Source organism: Malaya genurostris, chromosome 1 (genome assembly GCF_030247185.1).
Source record: "Malaya genurostris strain Urasoe2022 chromosome 1, Malgen_1.1, whole genome shotgun sequence".
Lineage (NCBI taxonomy): Eukaryota > Metazoa > Arthropoda > Insecta > Diptera > Culicidae > Malaya > Malaya genurostris.
Genome location: NC_080570.1, coordinates 119013371 through 119036668, shown reverse-complemented (window position 1 = coordinate 119036668; position 23298 = coordinate 119013371). Strand labels below are relative to the sequence as shown.

Below are 23298 nucleotides of genomic sequence, written 5' to 3'. Positions count from 1 at the left end.
AATGAACATTTTTATACTAATCACCCTGCATTTTCTAAACCAGAAGTCGAATCTGACTAAAAAGTAAGAGGTTTTATAGGATTTTAAGACCTCTCATTTGAATCATAGATGATTCTTAGATTTCATTTGAATCTTAGATCGGTTCAGCCATCTACGAGAAAAATTAATTGCATTATTTTAATTTCGTTTCACATATCATCCTGTGGTTCCGCAATCAGAAGTCGGATCCAAACGTAATTCAGGAACCTTGTTTGGGAGTATACGACTTTTCATATGAATCTGAGTTTGTAGAAAACGGTTTAACCATCTCCGAGAAAATTGAGTGAAATTATTTGTCACACACGCATTTGCTGATCTCGACGAACTGAGTCGTATGGTATATGGAAGTCATGTTCTTCCAGCATTTATTGCTGTAAATAGTTTAAATCAATATAATTATGGAATTACTTCCAACTCGATAATGCTGGTATCATCTGGTTTACATATGCCATATTCGAAAGATTATGTTGCCAAAAATGAACCGTGCTAAAATTGGTCCGAGGCAAATTGTCATAAAAAAGGATGCTGTACACAGTCTTTTTGGTACTTAGAAACAATTATATGTAACAGTATAAAAAATCGTGTTTCATGTTGCTCCCAAGCATTGCTTTTTCATACAGCGCTCAAAATTCCTTCTACTGGAATAAGGCTTACACAAAAATATCGATATCTCCGTTAAAAATGAACGGATTTTAACAATCTATGGCTTGTTGGATAGGTATTACCGAGCGAAATCCAAGTCTGGAAACATATTCTGTTTTCAAGGTCAAATGTGACAGATACTGTCAAAAAACTGAAAATTTTGACATAAAACTTCGTATAACTCAAAAAGTAAACATCCGATCTCAAAACCATTCAATAACGTTCTGGGTGACGGGGAGACCTTTCATTTGCGACTAGTTTGATCAAAATCGGTCCAGCCATCTCTGAGATCTCGACCTCTTAGTTGACAACACACATACAGACACACACACATACACACACAGACATTTGCTCAGTTCGTCGAGCTGAATCGATTGGTATATGACATTCGGCCCTCCGGGCCTCAGAAAATTTTTCGAAAGTTTGAGCGAATTCTATACCTATTTTTTATATATATAAAAATAAGTGGAAAAGCTTTGAAAATTCTCCAGTAAAATAAGTCTAACGGGGCTCCAACTCCTCGTATTAAAAATGGCTCAACAATGGACCTCTGTCTGTCGGGTTTGTTGAACGAAAAAAAATGGCATTCGGTTCAACGGTTTGTTTCAAAATCGATAAACGAAGGTCCCGTGTCGGCCTCCCGTTGAACGATTGATTGGACGTTCATTGGACCAACGATGGACCACCGTTGAGCGTATTTTTTTTCTAAGAGGGATGGGACTCCTTTTTCAAAGTTACCCAGTACAAGAATGGGCAGAACTTTATCGCGAATACATCTTGTTGTACTTAATTCAATAACATATTTTTTTTCTACAAGCTATCGGGAATATAATCAGGAATTAGTGAATAAATTTTCAACAGCGTCAGATAACCATAAATAACTGAAAAACAAAGTTTTGTAAAACTTTTGAAAATAATGAGGAAAATTCATCACGCTTGCTTGCCTTTTTTGCACCCAGACGACGGTTTCAAGGTAGTAAAGCTCATACCAGTTCCGATTATCTACTGAACGAGTATAAAAGGCAAACTTTGATTGAAAATCGTTCAATCTCATTCTGTGTTTTGTTTTCAACGAGTACACAGTTAAAACTTTTATACATACGAGTGAATTGGAGAAGATGTCGCTTAAAGCGACCGATTGTGAGAGAGACTGTTCGGGACGGTCCGTGAAGCGGAAGAAAACAAGTTCCAGAACATCATCTGTCAGCCATGTGTAAGTGGCTACAAGGAACACCTACGCTTCGCTGGATATTGACCACAATCCGGATAATCTGAATAATACTACTTGGAAAACAGTGACCAAAAAAATAAGCTTCCACCGTTGATGGTTGCCAATGCAGATTATCACTCATTGCGGAAGGCTCTACATTCATTGAATGTCGCACCAACATTCAAGTTATGCAGCTTTGGGACCAAGCTGCTTCGCAACTCACAGGACGAGTATGATCTGGTAATGAAACATCTCCAGGAAACGAAAGCTGAATTTTTCACTCATGACAAGCCGAGTAAAAAACCATACAAAGTTGTGCTGAAAGGAATTCCGTTAGTTAGCGAAGAGTCACTGATGGACACCTGATCAGATATTAAAAAACCGGCTCTGGCAATTGATCAAATGAAACGTCGAGAAGAGGATAAACGCACGTACAGAGACGCATTGTACCTAATTCACTTGAAGAGAGGAGGTACGACCACATTGAAGCAGCTTAAGGAACTGAAGGCCATCGTGAAATGGGAACCCTACCGCAACAAACGCAGAGATCTAACTCTGCATGAAATGACTTCGCGCATGGTGCTCGAAATTGCCACATGATTGGCCGTTGCAACCGCTGTGGATACAAAGCAACCAAACGAGCTTGCCCGAAACGTGACAAAAATATTTTCACTATTGAATATTAGTTTTTTGTAGTTGGCGTCTTCACAAAACTTGTTTGTAATCAAATGGTGCTCCTTTTGATGGAAAAAGTCACTAGGGTGGTCCTTATTTAGATTGAAATCTTAAATCTAACTTTTTAATTGAACTCAAAAACGATTTCATTGTACAATAAAGATGAAGGAAATTTTATTTTGAACAACTTTGCTGAAAAAAGCACCTCCCTAGCTTTTCATTTGATCAAGTCACATAAATTTTCCCGAGTTAAAGTAGGGTGGCTTCTGAAAAATCACTTTTTTGTGAAACGTTCTATGGAAAAGTTGACTTCAAAAGAGTTGTTGGACTAATTATTGCGCACAATTTTGCTGAACCAAGCTTTTCATATGGGCAACCAGAGAAAATTATGATTGATTTTTCATCAAAAACTAGTCAAGTTTCAAATATCATATATTCATTAGATACCAGATCGATAAAAATGTATCCTGTGCGGTTCCTGAAAGGTCATATTATAAGTAAAAATTTAAGAGAAAATTGGAAGGGTGTTATTTTTTTTAACTTATTTAAATTAATCTTAAAAATACCTTCAAAAAATTCAAAAATAAGGCATAACTCTTAAACGCCTTAACGTATTAACATACTTCCTTTAGCAAAAGAATAGTATCAAATTAGTTCTACAGGTGTTCCATACATTGTCCTTTCGAGAAATAAGACACTCTAAAACTACAGCCTACGCGCAGCTGGAACAAACCTACGACAGCTGCTCACGGCGGGATGTAAAACTCGTCATCGGCGACATGAATGCTCAGGTAGGCCGGGAGGCAATGTACAGACCCGTGAACGGGCTGGAGAGCCTGCACGCGGTAACAAACGACAACGGTCAACGATGCGTAAACTTTGCAGCCTCCCGAGGAATGGTAGTTCGAAGCACCTTCTTCCCCCGCAAAGATATCTACAAAGCCACCTGGAGATCACCTGATCAACATACGGAAAATTAAATCGACCACGTTCTCATCGACGGGTGATTCTTCTCCGACGTCATCAATGTCCGCACCTACCGCAGTGCCAATATTGATTCAAACCACTACCTTGTCGCGGTTTGTATTCGCTCAAAACTATCGACGGTGCACAATACTCGTCGCACAGGAATGCCGGGATTCAATCTCGAGCAGTTACGTAGCGTCCGTACTGCAGAGGAATACGCGCAACAACTGGAGCAAGTGCTACCAACGGAAGAGCAGCTTGGCACGGCGACTCTTGAAGACGGCTGGAGGAATATAAGATCCGCCGTGAGTAGCACTGCTTCAACCGTACTAGGTACGAGGTTATCGAATCGAGGAAATGACTGGTTCGACGGCGAATGTCAGCAGTTGGTCGAAGAGAAGAATGCAGCAAGGGCGAGGATGCTGCAACACCGCACTAGAGCGAACGAGAAACGATACAGACAGGCACGGAACAGACAGAACACGGCTTTCCGGAGGAAAAAGCGCCACCAGGAAGACCAAGATCGCGAAGCGATGGAACAGCTGTACCGCGCAAATGATACACGGAAATTCTATGAGAAGGTGAACCGCTTACGTAGAGGCTACACGCCACAGGCCGAAATGTGCAGAGATACCAGTGGTACCTTCTACCTTCTCACGAACGAACGTGAGGTGATCGACAGGTGGAAGCAGTACTATGACGCGCATCTGAATGGCGAAGCACAGGATACAGAGAACGACACAGGAATCAATCTGGGTGCACGCTCAGCCGACGACAGATTCCCAGCTCCTAATCTGTCGGAGATAAGTGAGGAGCTCGCAAGCTGAGGAACAACAAAGCCGCGGGCAATGACCAGTTGCCAGGCGAGCTGCTCAAACATGAAGGAGAGGCACTGGCTAGAGCGCTGCACTGGATGATTTCTAGAATTTGGGAGGAGGAGATTCTACCGCAGGAATGGATGGATGGAGTGGTATGTCCCGTCTACAAAAAGGGCGATAAGCTAGATTGTTGCAATTACCGCGCAATCACATTGCTCACAACGCCGCCTACAAGGTACTCACCCAAATCCTTTGCCGTCGTCTATCACCAATAGCTAAGGAATTCGTAGGGCTGTACCAAGCGGGATTTACTGGAGCCCGCGCCACTACGGATCACATATTTGCGATAAGACAAGTACTCCAGAAGTGACGTGAATACAACGCACCCACGCATCACCTATTCATTGACATCAAAACGGCATACGACACAATCGATCGAGAACAGCTATGGCAGATGATGCACGAATACGGTTTCCCGGATAAACTGACGCGATTGGTCAAAGCAACGATGGATAGAGTGATGTGCTATGTTCGAGTATCTGGGACGCTCTCGAGTCCCTTCGGATCTCGGAGAGGGCTACGTCAAGGTTTCTTGTATCTTGTTCAATATTGCCCTGGAAGGTGTGATTCAAAGAGCGAGGATCGACACGAGTGGCACGATCTTCCGAAAGTCCGTACAACTTTTTGGCTTCACTGACGATATTGATATTGTGACACCTAACCTTGAGCAGATGATGGAAATCTACATCGGACTGAAAGCTGAAGCTAGGCGTATCGAACTGGCCATAAATGCGTCGAAAACAAAATACATGAGAGAAAGAGGCTCTAGAGAAAAAACACTACGCCTCCCACCACGAATATTGATAGACGGTGACGATATCGAGGTGGTTGACGCGTTCGTGTATTTGGGCTCACTGGTGACCGCCGATAATGACACCAGCAGAGAAATTCATAGACGTATTTTGGCAGGGAATCGTGCGTACTTTGGACTCAGAGAAACCCTCCGATCGAGAAAAGTACGCAACCGCACGAAATTGACCATCTACAAAACGCTCATTAGACCGGTTGTTCTCTATAGCCACGAGACCTGGACTATGCTGGCAGAGGACCAACGCGCCCTCAGTGTTTTCGGAAGAAAGGTACTGAGGACCATCTATGGCGGAGTGCAGATGGAAGACGGAACGTGGAGACGGCGTATGAATCACGAATTGCAACAGCTGCTAGGAGAACCACCTATCGTACGGACAGCTAAAATCGGACGTCTACGATGGGCTAGGCATGTCTTAAGGATGTCGGACGACATCCCAGTGAAAATGGTTCTTGAATCTAATCCGACTGGTACAAGAAGAAGAGGAGCGCAGCGAGCAAGGTGGATCGATCAAGTGGAGGGTGATCTCAGAAGCATCCGTGCCTTGAGTGGCTGGCGACGAGCAGCCATGGACCGAGTTTTATGGAGACGTATGCTTGATACAGCAAAGGACACCCCAGGCCTATAGCTGTTAGGTAAGGTAAGTAAGTAAAACTACAGCCGAAAATAGGTTGCAGAACAATTTAAATTAATTTATTACCAAAATAACTATTTCAATTGAGTTTGATCAACTGAGGATTAGAGATACTGTGTAATATGGTTATTCCGAACTAGTTGGCCATAATAAATTTATGAACAGAAATTTCCACGATCTCGACAACCATTTCTAACAAGCTTGTGCAAGTTAGTGAAATGCAAATATTTTTATCAACATCGTGCCAAGACGCCTATGACACTGGCCCTTCTTTCTCATCCATTTTTGTACCGAATAGCCTGTAACAACCGGAAAATGACGCACAAAGAGTTTTGGTTCAAATCAATACATTCTACTCATTTTAACAAACTAATGATTTTCTTGGGTTTCAGGAAATGCGTTGACTTACAAAAAGTTAACGGATTTAATGATTGCTGGTAAGAGTAATAATGACATTTTACAGTATATCATTAAAGAATTTCCGAATGCTGAAGAAAGTTCAATACTCAAGTAGATCATTTTGATGAGGTCAATTAATCAATAACCTAAATAAGAAAAACGTCGACGAATTTCAAAGTAACACGGAGAAAATACTAGCGTTGTATATATCGTTGTATGACTGGTATCCACTATCACCAAAAAAGCAAAGCCTTGGCATTACATTCCTGTGGTGGAATTTGGCCTTTCTGTTTCAACAGACTTCGCAGCCGATTCTTCGTGTACAGAATCATTGCATGGCTAGTACTATGGATCCTACTGACACTAAGAATCCTTCCAGGTCGGGGCTCGAACAGACGACAGCTAGCTTGTAAGACCAGCGTCCTATGCATTGAACCGCCAACCCGGGACACTATCACCAACTGATCATAAATTGTTGGTACACGGAGCCACGATAATTAGGCACGCGATTTTAACTATGCTATGGTATGCTTCAGCTTTAAAAAATCGCGTAAAATTTGATTAAATGCGTCGGAGTTACACATATTTTCACATTGCTAATATAAAGCTTAAAAGGGCGATTATTAGACTCTTTTAGGATTATTACTCTTATAATTATTATTAAAGTTTCGTTGCTCCAAAATATAGCATTGAATTTCGATATATAGCACGGCGAAAGGTTGTTGTAAGATAATGCTTAGTTACATTTTGAATGCAAATTGCTTTATAGTATGTGTGGATTAGTGTAATTAAACATTAACAATGGAACAATGGTTACTTGGGATGAGCCCAAGTTTTAGTTCCATGGAGTTAAACTTAAGATTATAACTAGCTTGCCACAAACTGTGCGGAATGGGCTTCGTGCGAGATTGACATTCAAAATGACTCATTTAGTTTATTGCCTATTCGTAATGTCCAATCTCGCGAGTTGCGTGTCCTATTTGTTGATCAATGTCAATATGTGAACTACAGCGATTCATGTGTCTGTTTTAATACCTGGAGTCTTATCCGAATCCAAGTTCAATTTGCTTTTTTCAACCATCTATTCAAATTTAATTTCTTAATTAAATTTTCAAGATATTGTCCTTTTTATCCGATTTATGTCTTTTTCCAGGGATTCAAAACATTCTTCTACACCTCGGGTGCGATGTATATGCTTTACCTCATCCTTCTAATCTTGCGAGCCTACAGCGAACTGCGTTCGATGCCGTTCTTCGGTGAGCTCGAATACGGCGAGTGCTTTGTGAACTGCCCTTATCGCTCTTATTTTTTTGCTCTGTCTTTCAGATATGCGACTGAAATTCCTGACACTGCTGATGCTGTTCGTGCTAGCCATAACCCTGGCGATCACCATGTGCCGCTTCGGATTCGGCATCCTAGAGGATAACTTTGTGGCCGAACTAAACACTACCTACAAAAGCTCCGCCCAGTTTATGGGTTTCTATGGACTGCTGAATTTTTACCTCTACACGATGGCGTACGTGTACTCACCGAACGGGCGGCCACTGCATGGTTCGTAGTAACTGTCGAAGTTGCTGATGACAGTGCTAATAAATTCTTTATTTTCTTTTGTTTTGTTGGTTCCAACAGAAGCCACCATAACCAAAGACAATCCGGCCTTCTCGATGATTAACGACTCGGACGAAGAGGTTGTGTACGGCTCGGATGAGGACAGTCGACGACCGTTGAATTCCACTCGGGGCAAGGGAAACGAATACGATAGCGACTAAAAAGAGGAATGTGATGAACACAATTATTAGCAGAAACAAACGCGCATATCTTCATCTTCATCAGAGAGCAGCAGCAGTTTTGAATTGATGTGTGTTTTTGAACCGTACCAAAATACGTGTTTGGATGTTGCGTATTTACTTTCCTTATGCTAGGCTCGATCCTTTCCCACACGGGAACGGTTCCTACTGTTACAGTTTTGTTCCAGCAGCAGCCTACATTTTCTGCCGTTTTCAACATGGTTTAGATGTTCTTGCGAGCATATGGCCCTCGATCCAAAACGCTAGCTAGAGTTAGATTTAAAAACAAATTAGAGAAAGAAATCAACTGTTAAACTAAACCTTGAACAATATCTACATCAATAAGAGTAACTGACTAGGAACAGCACTGATGGTGTGAACAAACATGTAACTGAAATTAGCAAATAAAGATATTTTTATCCAGAGAAACATACCTCGAGCGATGGAACTTTGAATTGAATCGGAATCGAAACAAATGAGTTTTGAGCTTCCGACCTTTTTTTTTTATTTTCATAATTAATAACAAATTGTTTCCCACTAATCCCAATACTTGATGGAACCGTCCCATCCAGCCGTTGCCAGTTTGCTAGATTCGTGCGGATGCCAGAGGGCAGCAATGCAGACATTTTCGTGTGCTTGCCACTTCTTGTACAGCTTCGTTGTCTTCCAGTCCCAAATGTAGCACTTTCCGTCTCCATCTCCGGATACAAGATAGCTGCAAAATATAGACAAAAAATGTAATCAGATTCAAAACCAACACCGCTTCAACCCCAAAACCTACCTCATATCCGGTGAAAAGTCTAAATTACAAGCATAGCCGGACACCATGTGACCGGAAAAGGATTTTTTCCGGTTCATCTTGAATCGATTGATGGCCGAGAAAATGACAATCTTGTTGTCCAGACTCTGGCAGGCCAACCACTTCCCATTCGGTGCCAGCGTGACGGCCGGCATCGAGTGCATCGTCGGATCGGCAATGTACTTCATGTCCACCGGAATGTCCCATTCCCAGACGCGCATACTTTTGTCGTCGGACGTGGTCACGAATCGACGATTTTCATCCACGAAAGTGATTGTGTTAACCGCGCCCAAGTGCCGATCGTACTCCTGAACGATTTCGCCGCTTCGAGTGTCCCACTGCAGAAACAAACAAAAACAATTAAATAAGCTCCCGCATATCAAAAATAAAAAAAATCCACTTACACAAATAATCTTCTTATCGGACGTCCCGGCCACAAACAGGTGCTGCTTGTTGAAATCCGGATGAAACTTCACACAGAACGGAATCTTTCGGGAGCTGAACCGTGAAATTACGTCCCCGGTTTCGGTGTCCCAAAGCTTCAGGTAGCGATCGTAACCGGCCGAGACGAACCGTTCGCCTCGATTATTGAAACTGATGTCCCGCACAGCCTGCCGATGTCCGGAATAGGTCCGCACACAGCGCCGCTCGTTGTAAACCTCCCACAGCTTAACACGGGCATCCATGCTACAGGACAGCAACAGGTGGGCCGATTTCGGGAACCATCGAATCGCCGAAATCCCTTTGGTATGACCGGTCCAGGTGTGGATGTGGGCCTTCGGTAGGAAGCATCGATCCGGTGCACCACCCTTCCGCAGGTTAACTCCCACATCATGCGGTGGGTGCAGAAATGAACGACCTTGATAATCGACCGAATCCTTGATATGCAGCACCGATTTTTCTTCAATCGGCTTGTCTTCGGTAACACGATTCCGGCGTTGTTTCTTAGCCATCATTTCTTCCAGTTCGGCTCGTTCCTGTTCGCTCGGCCGTGCAACCGTTTGTTCGTCTTCAAATTTACCCCATGGACCGAGAAAACCTTCCACGTCCTCAGGTTTATCGTTTTTCAGCCGTTTTCGCTTGTCACCGGGGCGATTCGCTTTGGCAGATTCGAACACGGTTTTCCCTTCCGTATCGTAGGCAGCCTGCAAGTGTCCTACATAGCTTGGGCCTTCCATACCATCCGCTACCATCCCACCACTGTTCGCATCCACCGACGGATCCAGCGCATAACCAAAGCTATGAAACGTTTTGCGCTGATTTTCGAACTGAAAGTCACTGATGTGAGCATGTTCAACAAATCCAGTCAACATATTCTTGGAAGCCTTCATCTGATCCGTCAGGAAAGGATTGACTGGCCCAGCAACCGGAGCAAACAGTTCCTCATAGCGTGGATTGTAGTTCAGCTCTTTGACAGTGGTTGCGACCACTCGTGATACTTCAACTTGACCCTGTCGTATAATTGAGAAATTTAGATTTAGATTGAGATCAGTGACTCATTTGAACTTACCGTCGGAACCACTAGCGGGGCGGCACAGATCTGCATGGATTTAGCAACGGACAGGGAACTGTCAACCGCAGGTTTAAGATGTATTAGTTCTTCTTCCTTCGGAGCTGTTGCTTTGTTAGGCGCGGAGATTTCGTTCGGTTGGTCTTCCTGCTCTGAATCGTCACTGCTGCTACTATTACTGCTACTTCCACTGGCGTAGGCTTGCAGCCCCAACATTTTGCTAGATTATGTTGAGTAAAAACTAGATTTAATTCGAAGAATACACGAAAGCGCAGTTGAATCGTTTGTTTACATCTATTGTCTACTAATGAATCAGAATGGTTTGACAGCTGTCTTACTTTTCTCAGCGCCAAATGAGGGAGAGAAGGAGCTTTTGATTGCTCTCTCGTTTCAAGGAAACCACTGAAGTAAAACGACACTTTTAATAAAATAAAACTCTCAATAATTGGCATCACGATGCACAAATATGCAGGTGGTAAGATCACAAACGAATTTCCAGACATGACAGTCACGATTTTTTTTTGGCGCCATATCCTCCATGAACCTGGAAACAATGGTGATAAAATGGTTGCACTGTTGAGTTCCCATCATCACATTTATAACACAAATGTCAAACCGTGAGAACCGTAAAAACCTTTCGATTCGTTAACTCATTTGTTTATATTGAGATTTTATGGTACACTTAATATTTTGTTTGTTTTGATGTAATCAGCTAACACCATGATCTCTCGTGTATTTAAATTAATAGCAAGAAGACAGTTTACAGCAGATATGAATCATAGCAGTTAAATGGGAGTTACATTGTATACTTTTCGCGTTGGAAGTAAAGGTAGCTCGAAAGGCTCGAAATTCCAAGTGCTAACACAGTAGATTTTCGACGTTCCATTATGTACTACGAAAAAGTCAGAGTAGATTGCATAAATGTTAAACAATCAAAATCTACGGTTGACGAGTATATGGAAAAAATGAACATGATGACCTGGCTTTGGATGCCCATTTTTCGTGCTTTTCCGTTTTGCGATTTGTTTTGCTCATCTTGTTGGTTATTTTTAACAATTGTCTTTTAATATTATGGTATCGAAATGAGTGACAATGTTGACATTTGATTCTGCCCTACTTATGACACACTTTAATCGAAATGATAACAATGCAATTAATCTCGCGCTCCACCAAACAATGAGTGCGTTCATTTTAGAAAGTATCGAGACAATTACAGTTGAGAAGTCAGTCTTGTGATGAAAATTCACTTATATTTCAACTGTGGCAACATCGAAACTCTCCGAAATGCACATTATTTTGTATTAATGCAATCAAGAGATGCTACATCCACATGCATCTCTACAAAATAATAATGCAAATATATCAACAGAGAGAAATGACTGATAGTTCAATAACAAAGTTTTTTTTGTTAACTTGAATGTTTTATTGCTCAAATTATCTCTAATTTAATTTGAATTTTGCATTTAAATTCTTAGGTTCAAAACGTGAACACTTTTTCCAGGAAATCAAATGAGAGATGAAAAATTACTGACAAGTTTTGGCAAACTGCTCATAAGTTTTTCATCGTGAATTTGCGGCGATAGTCAAATTTTGTCATTAAAAGTGATAGATTTTGTTCATGTAATAGTACTACACATTATTGCTTCCCAATTTATTTATATTCTGAATTGCATGTTAATTTTTTTTATTTTCTCTATAGAAAGGTATTAGAATTGTTGGAAAAACCGACTTTCGAACGGAGCCTCGGAGACCCATAGTGTTATATACCATTCGACTCAGTTCGACGAGATCGGAAAATGTCTGTGTGTGTGTGTGTGTGTGTGTGTGTGTGTGTGTGTGTGTGTGTGTGTGTGTGTGTGTGTGTGTGCACTTTTCGGAGATATTTGAACGTGCTCAATTTTCTCAGAGATGGCTGAACCGATTTTAACAAACTTGGGCTCGTTTGCAAGCTACTGTCGGGCATAGATCAAATTCGAATATCAAATGACTGTGACTTTTGGTTCCGGAGATATGATTGTATAAGTGACGTAACCGACAAAACACGTTCATTTTTACCGCTCTTATATATAAGGGTGCCAATATTTTAGGATCACCTCTAATTTCATAAAGCGCTAGTGCTCAAAAGTTTAAGCACCTCGAAAAATGTCCTCATGCAAAATTTGAGCTAAATCGGACATGCGTAAGGGGTGCTGCCCGGCGGTTAAGGTTTGAACATTTTCTATCTTGAAAAAGCACCATAGGGGAGAGTACATGAAATTTCCAAAATCGAATTTTTTTTTGATGCCGAATCTCTTAAAACTGCATGAAACGTCGAGATTTAGTGTCATCTCAAAAAAAATTTTTTTTTGGGAAAATCAACTTTCTGGAACTTATATGATTGATATGATATGATAAGTCCCAAAAAGTCGATTTATCCGAAAAAATTTTTTTTATAGATGACACTAAATCTCGACGTTTCATGCAATTCTAAGACTTTTGGCATCAAATTTTTTTTTCGATTTCGAAAATTTAATGTACCCACCTACCTCCCCCCCCCCCCTGGACTTAGAAGAGTTTTTTAGATTAGCATCACTGCTCTCATACAAATAGGCAACGCAAATGTCAAGCACTAGTTTGGAAAAATGATGCTGGCTGTGTGACATAAACACTGAAGCATGCTTTTGTGAACTACTCGAATCAATCTGAATCAATTGGTGTCAAAATTAGTATCCGAAATTATTTAATAAAAGTATGAAATATATTTTCATGAGACTGTTATGAAAGAAGAGAAAGGCATTATCACACCACTAGGTGGATTAAGAAGGGGTTTTTAATAAAATCCTATTAAATTCCAATATAATCTTATTAAATTCCAATGAACATTTTGAACAGGCATTCTTTGAGCGAAATAGACGCGTCCATGAATGCGGTAAATTATTTGCTGTTGAGTTTATTTGATCTATAGTGTTCAAATTAGAAAATAAAAGTTCGTGTTGGTCTACTAAAAACGTTAATAGCTCCTGCAGATTAGACACAATGTACTATCCTGAACCAGAAGAATTGTTAGGAATGTGTTATGCATCTGGAACATTGAATATTTGTAGACATTAGGGTTTTTTAGATGATGGCAAAAAGGCTTTGAAACTTCTTCATTGTATCATTTCTTTCGTGACGAATAGTTTTAATGTTCACATTTTCAATACATAAAGGAAACGGTACTGAAGCCAGAAAACAGAAACATCCAAGCTAGTACAAACTTTTTCCAAAAAGCTGTGTAAAGCATACAAGTAAAAATCCGTTAATAATCACCGTTGCGTACGACTTTACACGCATGAACTGACATCGTATGAAAGCTCAAACGCAAGAGTCCATAAAAGTTTGCTGGACTGCTCGAAGCGCATCTACAGGAGAATTGCTACTTGGTGATTGCTTTTGAAAACAACCGTTAAATTTCTTACACAAATTGGAATCTCTTCTTGGATGTCTGTTCTCTGTGATAATAGGTTGAATTAAATATTAATAGGTTGAAAAGTTGACTTACCATCTTTCAAGTGGATTTTGTTACCGAAATCATCAATTTTCTGCACATTTAACCTTCGGTTCATCAGTGCTCTTATACTCACTTACACACCGAAGTCATTTTTATTACTGATACCTGTCTGTATTATTGAATGAACGAACAAATCGTTGTAAATCACGACTGCCGATTCAAAAGAATAATCCTTTTTTTTAATAACATTTGAATTCCTAGTAAATTTCTCTACCAGAATTGAGCTTAAGATTTGGAAGTGAGCTTAATTTTGGAGTTTTTACCGCTATTTCCAGAATTTTAATTTTAAGAACGATTTGTGTGGCGAGTAACTATAATAACTAATAAATTGGCCTCGAGTCCAATTCAGGAAATTTGTAACAGCGGTTTTTTTTATAGAACACTCTTATCCCCGTAATTTGAAATGAAATTAATCAGACAGATTTGGTCAAAGTTAAATTTTCAAGTCTGTATGAATTGTTCAAAACGACGAATGTAACAACGAGAGATTCTCTTTGTTTACTTTCTCTTTCGATTATTACGGTACTGTTAGCAGTCCTTCACTCCAATTATTTACCGATAATAATAACTAAAGCTATCATCTTTGAATCAGCACTGAAGAAATTACTGAAAAAAGCAGGAATGTTTCAAACATAATCGAAAGAGAAAGTAAACAAAGAGAATCTCTCATTGTTACATTCGTCGTTTTGAACATTTTATGCAGATATGATGTTTGTTTTTATCACGAACTATCCTAGCCATCCGGCATACGACCAAAATGTTAAAGCCGGCTATAAATAAACGACATGAAAGAAAATATCCCAGCGGTTTTTAATTTCGAGGCAGAGACTCTTAATGTCAATGATTTCCGAAAGGGTACAGAATGCTCTATTGACGGGCAGTACGAGAAATGTACAAAAAAGAATGGACGGGTTAGGAAGAAAAATTACGGGTAAAATCTTTTTTGCGATCGAGTACGGATTCGGATTTGACAATTATGCTTACCCGACCATCTTTAAAGGACTGCCATTCTAACATATTGCTTTATTTTTTTTCGGCACAACACAACAAGACACCTCTACCTCTCCACGTTGTCTTGAAGCTTTACCGCTGCACTCAATTTTCCAGTTCTCAGTATAAAACGGAAGCTTTTTTAGGCACTCTCCCTCTCTCATTGCTGCACCATCTCCGTGATTACCTTTCCAACTGCAGGCGTTGCATTCGGAAGTGGGTTCCAGAGTTTCAAGTTCCAGTCCAATCCAGCAATTCTCAACATCACTCTTTCTCCTTGCTCTTCGCAACAGTTCGCGTTTAGCGTTCGAGTTGGCTGGTTGTGTTTTTAGCTTTTGTCCGGTTAGTGTTTTTTTTTCATCTGTGTTCGGTTAACAGCTTTCCTGCTCCCGTGGCAAGTTTTTCTTGTTTCTATTTTACTGCTCGCCCACCGTGGTTCTTTTCATATTTGGGGTGAATGAATACTATAATAGCATCGGTAGTAGTAGCCTAGGCCCGGCAGTGCAGCAACGGATGGACGATGGAAGCAAAATAGAATCAAAAAATTGACGGGAAGTAGTTGCTATTTACACTTCCGCCGCACGTTCCACCTGGCCCATTGGATTTGTTTTTAAAGTATTGGTTTTTAGGGTTGCGTAGGTTTTTCATCTTCAGCCAGCAATATCTAGCTCCTCATAAGGTTTCGTGTGATTATCCGGTGGAAAAATTGCTACGGGATGTAATGTGAATGGCATGGGTTAAGCTCGTGAAACAATATATGTATAATTATTGACATCTTTTACTTAGTGCAACTTGTGATCGGTCATCGTTTTCAGACATACGGCGTTCCGAGGTGAACAAATTGGATTAATAGGAAAATTTTATGTATTCTTCTGCTGCGCGCATACCGAAGGTGATTTAATTGTGTAATGGTGCGGAAAATTATTATTGTGAACAGCAAGTAAAACTAGTGTGGATTTTCCATTCGAAATTGGCATTCGCTGGAGCCAGTAACTGGATTTGCTTCGCGAGTTCAATTGCTTCCAGCTGGAGGAACTTTTTATCATCCCATAATCATCGTCGGTCGTCGGAGAGTTACCGGTTCAGCTGAGATCGCTGCCTGAGTGGTGAGTGTTTGGCAGCAAAGAAAAATAAACCGGCCGATCTGCAAGTCAGCGGCTCCCGTGGTATCAGGTAAGTGAAAAAGAGAGAGAGCTACCAGTGTTGCCAATAGTAGAATAATTAACGTATCAATACTTCAACCGGCGCGTTTATAATTATGAGAAAGACAAAACCATTTCAATTTAATTTGTTGAATCGAAGAACGCTGTTATGATGCTGTCGCAGGAAATGTTCGAAGTATATCGCGAGTATTTTGATGTTATCTCAATGTAACTCGTACTTAATTGTGCAGCTACAACCCTGTTCAGTGAAGAGATTATTATTGTAAATAAAAAACTAAATTTACCTAAAAATTGATAAAATTCGTTTGAGACTTATAAGCAAGTTTGACCAGTATGTGAATGACAAAACTTTAAAAAATTAAAACAGTTTTGTTTTCCTTTATCATATTTTTCAACGTTTCGTATTTAACTCATCAGTGCGCAACAGTTCGTGTTGATCCGATATGCCACTTGTCAGTTCAACATAAACCACTGAACAAATGTAAAGCTGAAATTTTTTGAAACAGTGTGTAGCCTATCTATTAAGAAACCCCAACGAAAATGATTGAACATTGTACGAAAAGCGTTTGAAAAATTTGTTATAATTTTTTCCAAAAGTAAAGAGTTGCTTGGAATACCGAATCCTTATGAGAAATAGTTCGATTTATTTTTCAACGTTGTAGAGGACTATTAAACGCCCTGAAAGTGAATTAAAACAAGGTCAATACTTGTGTGATAAACTCATTATTAGTAAAATATTGAATTAAACATCTTTGGAACTACAAAATATGTTTAGGTTAAGATTAAATTCAAACTGCAAAAACAAGTTATTACTCATAACTTACTTCAAAGATGCTCCTAAGTATTTAAAGTAATGTTAACGCACTTCGTTTTCACATTCACCGAAATCGCAAAATGGTAGAGAAACTTAACGCTATAAAAATAACTGCTTGCATACAAAACTTGAACACAAGCTTGGCGAAGAGATGCTTAAATATCGAAATCCGTATCGCAAGTATGTACAAAGATATAATTGCATACATTTGGTATATTGATGTAATTTCATCGGCTATAAAACAAATACAAATCAAGACAATGTTCGGTGTTGGTTCCTAATCAAGATCAATCTAAGCAGATTCTCGTGCAATTGCGGATTCAAAAGTGTGACGATTGATTGAACTGTTTGATTGTAGATCATTGGAAATTTTGGTGGCCTTGTTCCACATCAATGGCTCGAACAATGGTCTGATCCTTGTAGTTTATTTTTCTAAAATCGGCTTGGAACTTTACAAAACTTTGGAAAACTTCTTAGAATCTTTTAAAATAAAAATAATTTGCATAACTATGAAAATTCTCATAAAACCGCATAATTCGGAAAAGTCGCATTAAAAACCGCACAACTTTGAACATTCGCTCAAAAAACCGTTTAACTTTTAAAATTCGACTAGAAAAAATACTACTAAACTTTGAAAATTGCATAAAAAAAGACTTAAGTGTAATACTATCTTCAGAGCCTCAAATCGCCTGCTAGCTCAGATTTTTTTTCATTTCTTTTAGGGTTCGAATTTGTTCAGTTTTGGTTATTATTATTATTATTATTATGGTTTTTACTCGTTTGGTCGTTCGGTCGTTGATTTTTTTGTTAGTTGGTTTTGTTATTATTTATTTTTTTCTAAAATTTTCTGTAGTTTAGTTGTTTGTTGAATATCTATTTTCGAATTGTTATGGTTTCTTTGTTAAAATTTCCACTTTCATTCAAGTCTCGCTTATGCGGAAAATACGTACCGTACAGAAAAACTACATAACTTTAAACAAATACTCGCTGCACTGAGATCTTTTTACGCGGATATTCGATTTTACGCGGTTTTCTTGTTTAGTCTTAGAAATGCATGAAACGTCGAGATCCGGTGTTATACCGAAAACTTTTTTAAGTCAATTTTCGATTAAAAAAAATTGTAGATTCCGACGTTTCATGAATTTCTAAGACATTTGGCAATTTTTTTCAAGTCCAAAAGTCGACTTAAAAATATTTTTTTTTTACTTACACCAGATGTGGACGTTTCATGCTTTTCTAAGCATAAAAAATATTCTTTGGTTTTCTGTTTTTTTTACGTGGATTTCCGAAGTTATGTGGTTTCAAATTCTCTAAGTCCCAAAGTCGAGTTTTTTTCGAAAAAAAATTTTTTTTAGTGTACTCAAGATCTAGACATTCCATGAAATTTGGCATCAACAAAAAAGTTCCTTCAATTTTGAATTTTTTTCTACGAGGATTTCCAAAGTTAAGCGGTCTCAAATTCGTCCCAGTCGATTAAAACAAATTATTGAGATTACTCAAGATCTAGACGTTTCATGCATTTATAACACATGCGGCCTAAAAAAAATCGATTTCGAAAATCTCAAAAAATTTTTCAAGTACAAAAGTCTACTTTTTCAAGAAAAAATTTTTTTTATGAGATTACACCAGATCTGGACGTTTCATGCTTTTCTGACATATGTGGCATTAAAACGGAATTTCTTTAGTTTTGCGGTTTTTTACGCGGATTTCCGAAGTTACGCGGTTTCTTTTGCAAGGTTTTTTTACGCGGTATGTGTATCCCCCGCGTAAAAAGAGACCTCAGTGTATTTTCAGTGTTAATTTTTTTGTTTTTGTTTAGCTCGTTTAGTTTTGGTACATTACTAATTTATGTTTGTTTTTTTTCTGTAATTTTCCTAAATTTGGTTTTGTGTCTTTGTTATCAGAATCTCAAAATCTGGTGTTCTGAAAAAACTATATGAGAAAGGCAAAAACATTTTTTTTTTGAAAAAATAGGATTCGGGCCTCCGTATAGCTTTGAAAATTTGCATAAAAACCCGTAATTAATTGAAAACATATATTGAAGAAGCCAAACGGATGAGAAACTCACAGACAGTGGTGGTAAATTGCGAACCGAACGCCGACGCTTCTGCAAATTTACTCAAAAATGTTCACCGAGCGTAAGCATGCGATAGGTTCGAAAACTATTCCCTCGGTTAATGCGAAGGTGTTCTGTGCTCGGTGTTCGGCGAAGCAATCCGTTTCGAACCGTTCGGTTGGCGGACCATCGGCGAGGGCCGAGTAAACCGAGTTCGATACGATGGTTTGTTGATTTCAGTTCTCGCATCCTGGTTTTGAAATTATCAATACACACGTGATCAGCACAAAAAAATTGTTTTGCTCGATTGATAAATCGCTCAATAGCAATTAAAATGGCATTATTTTGAACATTATTAGTGTGCGTAGGGTGGCTCGACATGGAAAATAGTAAGTTTTGGATCTTTTGCAAATTTTATGGTGTTTGGTTATAGAATCAATAACAATAAGAATTGAATAATTTGGAACATTTCAGCAAACGTAGAGTGGCTCAATATGAAAAGGGATTTTTTTTACTCTTGCAAATTCAATGTTCAGTAAACTGGTGAGTCAATAGCAGAGAAAATTGAGTAATTTCAGGTATTTTCAACGAGCGTATTTAAATTTGATGTTGTATTGATTGTTGAATCAATAGCAGTTCAACTTGAATAATTTTAGACATTTTCAGAGAGCGTAGAGTGGCGCAATTTGAAAATTTGGATTTTTTACTAATTTTTGACTAATACCAATTCGATGGTTTGTTGATTGTTGGATCAATAGCAGTTCGAATTGAATAATTTTGGGCATTTTCGGTGAGTGTAGGATGGCGCAGTATGAAAACTTGTATATGTTTTGACTTTTGCTGATAAAATGTTTCATTTAATAGTGAATTAATAACAATTACAAATTGCTCATTTTTGACATTTTCAATTAAGATGATGTTGAACATTTTCAGTGATCGTAGGGTGGTTTAAGATAAAATTTGAAAATATTTCGATTTTTGCTATTTTAATGTTCAATTGATGAGCGAATCAGTAGCAGGTAGAATTGGATGATTTTGGACGTTTTTAGCGAGCGAGCGACGTTTGTTAATTTTGGATATCCTCAGCGAGTGCTGGATGGCTTAATATAGAAATTGTAATTTTTAAACTATTTACAGTTCCATGTCAGTGGTAAAGCGGAAACCGAACATCAATGCTTTGTACATATTTTTTTTAGAAATATTTTCCTAGCAAAAATAAGCAAAAGCTGTTCATTCGGTTTATGGTAAAGTTCGCTTGCTGTTCGGTGGAGCAATATTTGCCAAACCATTCAGTTGGCAGACCATCGGCGAAGGTCAATTGAGCTCTATTCGATGCGTAGTTTTATTATTTATGGTTCGATGAAATGCCTACCTACAGCATCAGAACTAATCTATTTCAGTTGATGAGCAAAGCAATAGCGCGTTAAAAATTACAGTCAAAATCACAGACACTTCGACGATTTGCATGTTTAAATCCGATGGTTCACCACCAGAGATGCCCATCTCCTCTGTGTGACGAAGAGCAAGCAAAATTTCTCCCCTCGCACTGACAACTTCAACGAGAGCTCTTCTCTTTCACATATATACACCACTGTTGTATAAAGTGTGCACGCATCATGAGTGCGTTTGTTTATTTCCTTTTACCTCTTCCACTGAATCGCACCAAAGTGCTAGAGCATTACCTGATGAATTCTCTGAGGTGGATGTAGATACTTTCACAGAGGTGTACACGCCGGTGAGCACTCTGGTGTATGGTTTGCGTAGAAGAAGCGTGGACACGCAAAATCAGCAAAATAATAGAATTTATCGTAAAATTTTCGGTTTTCCTTGCAAATTTTTCATAGCAAGGCCAGATCTACTCTCTATTAATTGAAGTTCACCGAAGTGTTCGCTCACCATCACGCGCCAGTGGTCACTTGGGTATATTTAGACGAGAGCGCGTGAGAGCGATTCATGCGAAGAGAATGTGTTTCACTCGCGCCAGCTGCTTTAACCACAAGAACACAATCAAATGCTGTCTATTCGACACTGAGAAGAAGTGCGCTTTCTTCTTTGTGCGATGCTTCGTTTTTTGCATCCTCGGTGTGGACAAGAATCTGACGCCAGCGTGTATCACTCTGGTGAAATGCCATCTCTGTTCACCACCACTACTATTTAATTATTAATCAATACAGCATCCGATTTGGTAAAATCGTTCACAATTTCTCATATAAAGCTGCCTTACCACCGAACAAAATGCTTTAAATTCTAATATTCCAATTGCTATCAATTAAACATTGAATCAGCAAAAGCAAATTTTCATGTTGCGCCACCCTACGCTCGGTAAAAATGAAAAAAAAAATCCAATTCGAACTGTTATTGTTTCCAGAATCAACAGACCATCGAATTAGTCTAAGGTTCAATTTTTGTCAATTTTTCAAATAGAACCACAGAACCAAAATACACGGTCGATGAAAATGTCCAAAATTGTTAAATTTTAATTGCTTTTGATTCAAATTAGTAAAATTAGTAAAAGTCAAAAAATTTACAAATTTTCATATTGCGCCACCCCTGCTCGCTGAAAATGTAAAAAATTATCCAATTCGAACTGCTATTTATTCACCAATCAATAGAGCATCGAAATGAGATTAGTCAAAAAGATTTCTATTTTCCATATACCGGCACCCTACGCTCGTTGGAAATGCCCAAAATTACTCTATTTTAATTGCTATTGACTCACCAATTTATTCAATATCGAATTTGCAAATGTTAAAAAATTCCACGGAAAGACCGAAATCAGCATTTTGGCTAAAAAATTAGTTGATTTTCTGATTTTAGTTAGTTATTTTTTGAGACAACTAAAAAAATCTTACTTTCGCTAATTTAGATTTTTTAATTCTAATTCCCTCAATAATAATAAAATATTTGTTGAAATGGCTATTTTTTTTTAGTTGAATTCACCAATTAAACGTGCTGTCATTTCTTAGCTAAGGCACGCTTCATATCCATTCAACTAATTTTTTAGTTGAATTAGATAAATAAAACGTTATTTTCAACCAACATAAATGGTTGAATTGGTTTCTGCCATTTGCAGCTATATGGCGCTCTGTCACCGAAAAAACGTGAACACCGTAATGACTACTAGCCACTAGATGGCACACGACTACCGAAAAAAATTTCAGTCACGATTATCTTTTCTATATTGGCAGGTATAAATACGATGTTGTATTGGAGAAAAAGACATAAGCGAAACATAAACTTCTTTTTGAAAATTTTTCTTCTCAGTTGCTGTTTTCTTCATTCGACTTCGCGAAATTGACTATCTCACTGAAAACTTTGAGCACTCGGAAAACAAAAACCGAATACAAGTAGTACACCGGACAGCGTAGCCCAGAAGGTTGGAAGATACAAAAAACATCATTTGACATATACAATTAGAGTGCAATATTCGAAACTCACTTCACTGTTCCCCGTAAAAACATTATCACGCACAATCGCTTTAAATGCGCACAAATTTTGAATAAATACACTTTCCACTAACAGTTTACGTCATTTTTACATATCGGTTTAGAAATTCATATATGGATATATCGTAACACATGCGAAAAACATCTAAACAATTTGCAAGCAGTTTCAATAAGACTGTCCTTTTTAGCTTTTTAATGGATTGTTTTGCTTTGACACTTCTTATGAGTTTTTAGCTAATAAACTTGTTAATAAAACCAATTTCATTTTTGTTTTCTTTGTCCTGTCCTTCAGTAATGATGGAGATAGAAAAATAGAAACAAATTTTCTGATTTTAATAACAAAATTTGTTGTCAATGAGAATTTCGTACTGGATTGAAATATTACTGGTTTGTGTCCAGAATATTCGCCAACTAAACACATTCTCTAAAAATAAGAGTTTTTTTCAGCAAAGTAAATTCTCAATTTTAACTAATTTTATAGTTATTTTGGAAATTTTGTTGTTAAAATCAACTAATTCAAAAACAGTAATACGAATTAGGCACAGAGCTAATTTCGGTCGTTCCGTGTCTCAATTTATCATATTGAGCCACCCTACGCTCGCTGGAAATGTACAAAATTACCATACTCTGCTAAGCTACCCAAACACTGAAACGTCCAGCCGCTGCTGACAAAGTTCGGTTCATCCGAAGCAACAGCCTATAGTACTCGAATCGGATGTTCATGAACATACTAGTAACGATAGGCTCACAAATTAAAGCATCGGTTCTTTCACCATCAGCATCGCTACTTGGTTCGGCGATGCTTGCTCGAACGATGGTATCGGCAAATTTATACTCGCGATGGTAGTTCGCTTTTTGGTTCGGAACGAACACGTTTTGCGCCCTCATTGCAAAACTCAAAAATATCCTCTCCTACCAAGTGCTTGACCGGAAGATTAGGTATAGAGTGGGAA

General features: G+C 38.7%; 3 protein-coding genes across 7 annotated transcripts in view; 2 read left to right on the top strand and 1 right to left on the bottom strand.

The window, feature by feature from the left end:
• LOC131425595 (transmembrane protein 181) overlaps positions 1–8477 on the top strand; it is a 34862-nt gene extending 26385 nt beyond the window's left edge. Inside the window, exons 3-5 of the mRNA XM_058587610.1 lie at positions 7405–7507; positions 7578–7802; positions 7881–8477. Coding sequence (XP_058443593.1) covers positions 7405–7507; positions 7578–7802; positions 7881–8020 — 468 coding nt within the window. The 3' untranslated portion in view covers positions 8021–8477. The remainder of the gene's footprint in view (positions 1–7404; positions 7508–7577; positions 7803–7880) is intronic.
• Positions 8478–8506: 29 nt separating this feature from the next.
• On the bottom strand, positions 8507–10673 carry LOC131425594 (pre-mRNA-processing factor 17). The gene is made up of 4 exons (XM_058587609.1): positions 10348–10673; positions 9242–10288; positions 8820–9175; positions 8507–8753 (listed from the first exon to the last, which is right to left on the bottom strand). The coding sequence occupies exons 1-4, from the start codon at positions 10561–10563 to the stop codon at positions 8576–8578; spliced, it is 1797 nt and encodes a 598-aa protein (XP_058443592.1). The 5' UTR covers positions 10564–10673; the 3' UTR covers positions 8507–8575.
• A 4479-nt stretch (positions 10674–15152) lies between these two features.
• Positions 15153–23298, top strand: part of LOC131425593 (myosin heavy chain 95F) — a 96301-nt gene continuing 88155 nt past the window's right edge. For 4 of the 5 annotated variants that reach the window (XM_058587605.1, XM_058587608.1, XM_058587603.1 and 1 more), the window contains exons 1-2: positions 15153–15208; positions 15653–16039. The gene's annotated coding sequence lies outside the window, so the exon portion shown is untranslated. The remainder of the gene's footprint in view (positions 15209–15652; positions 16040–23298) is intronic. The other variant, XM_058587604.1, reaches the window with a different exon arrangement.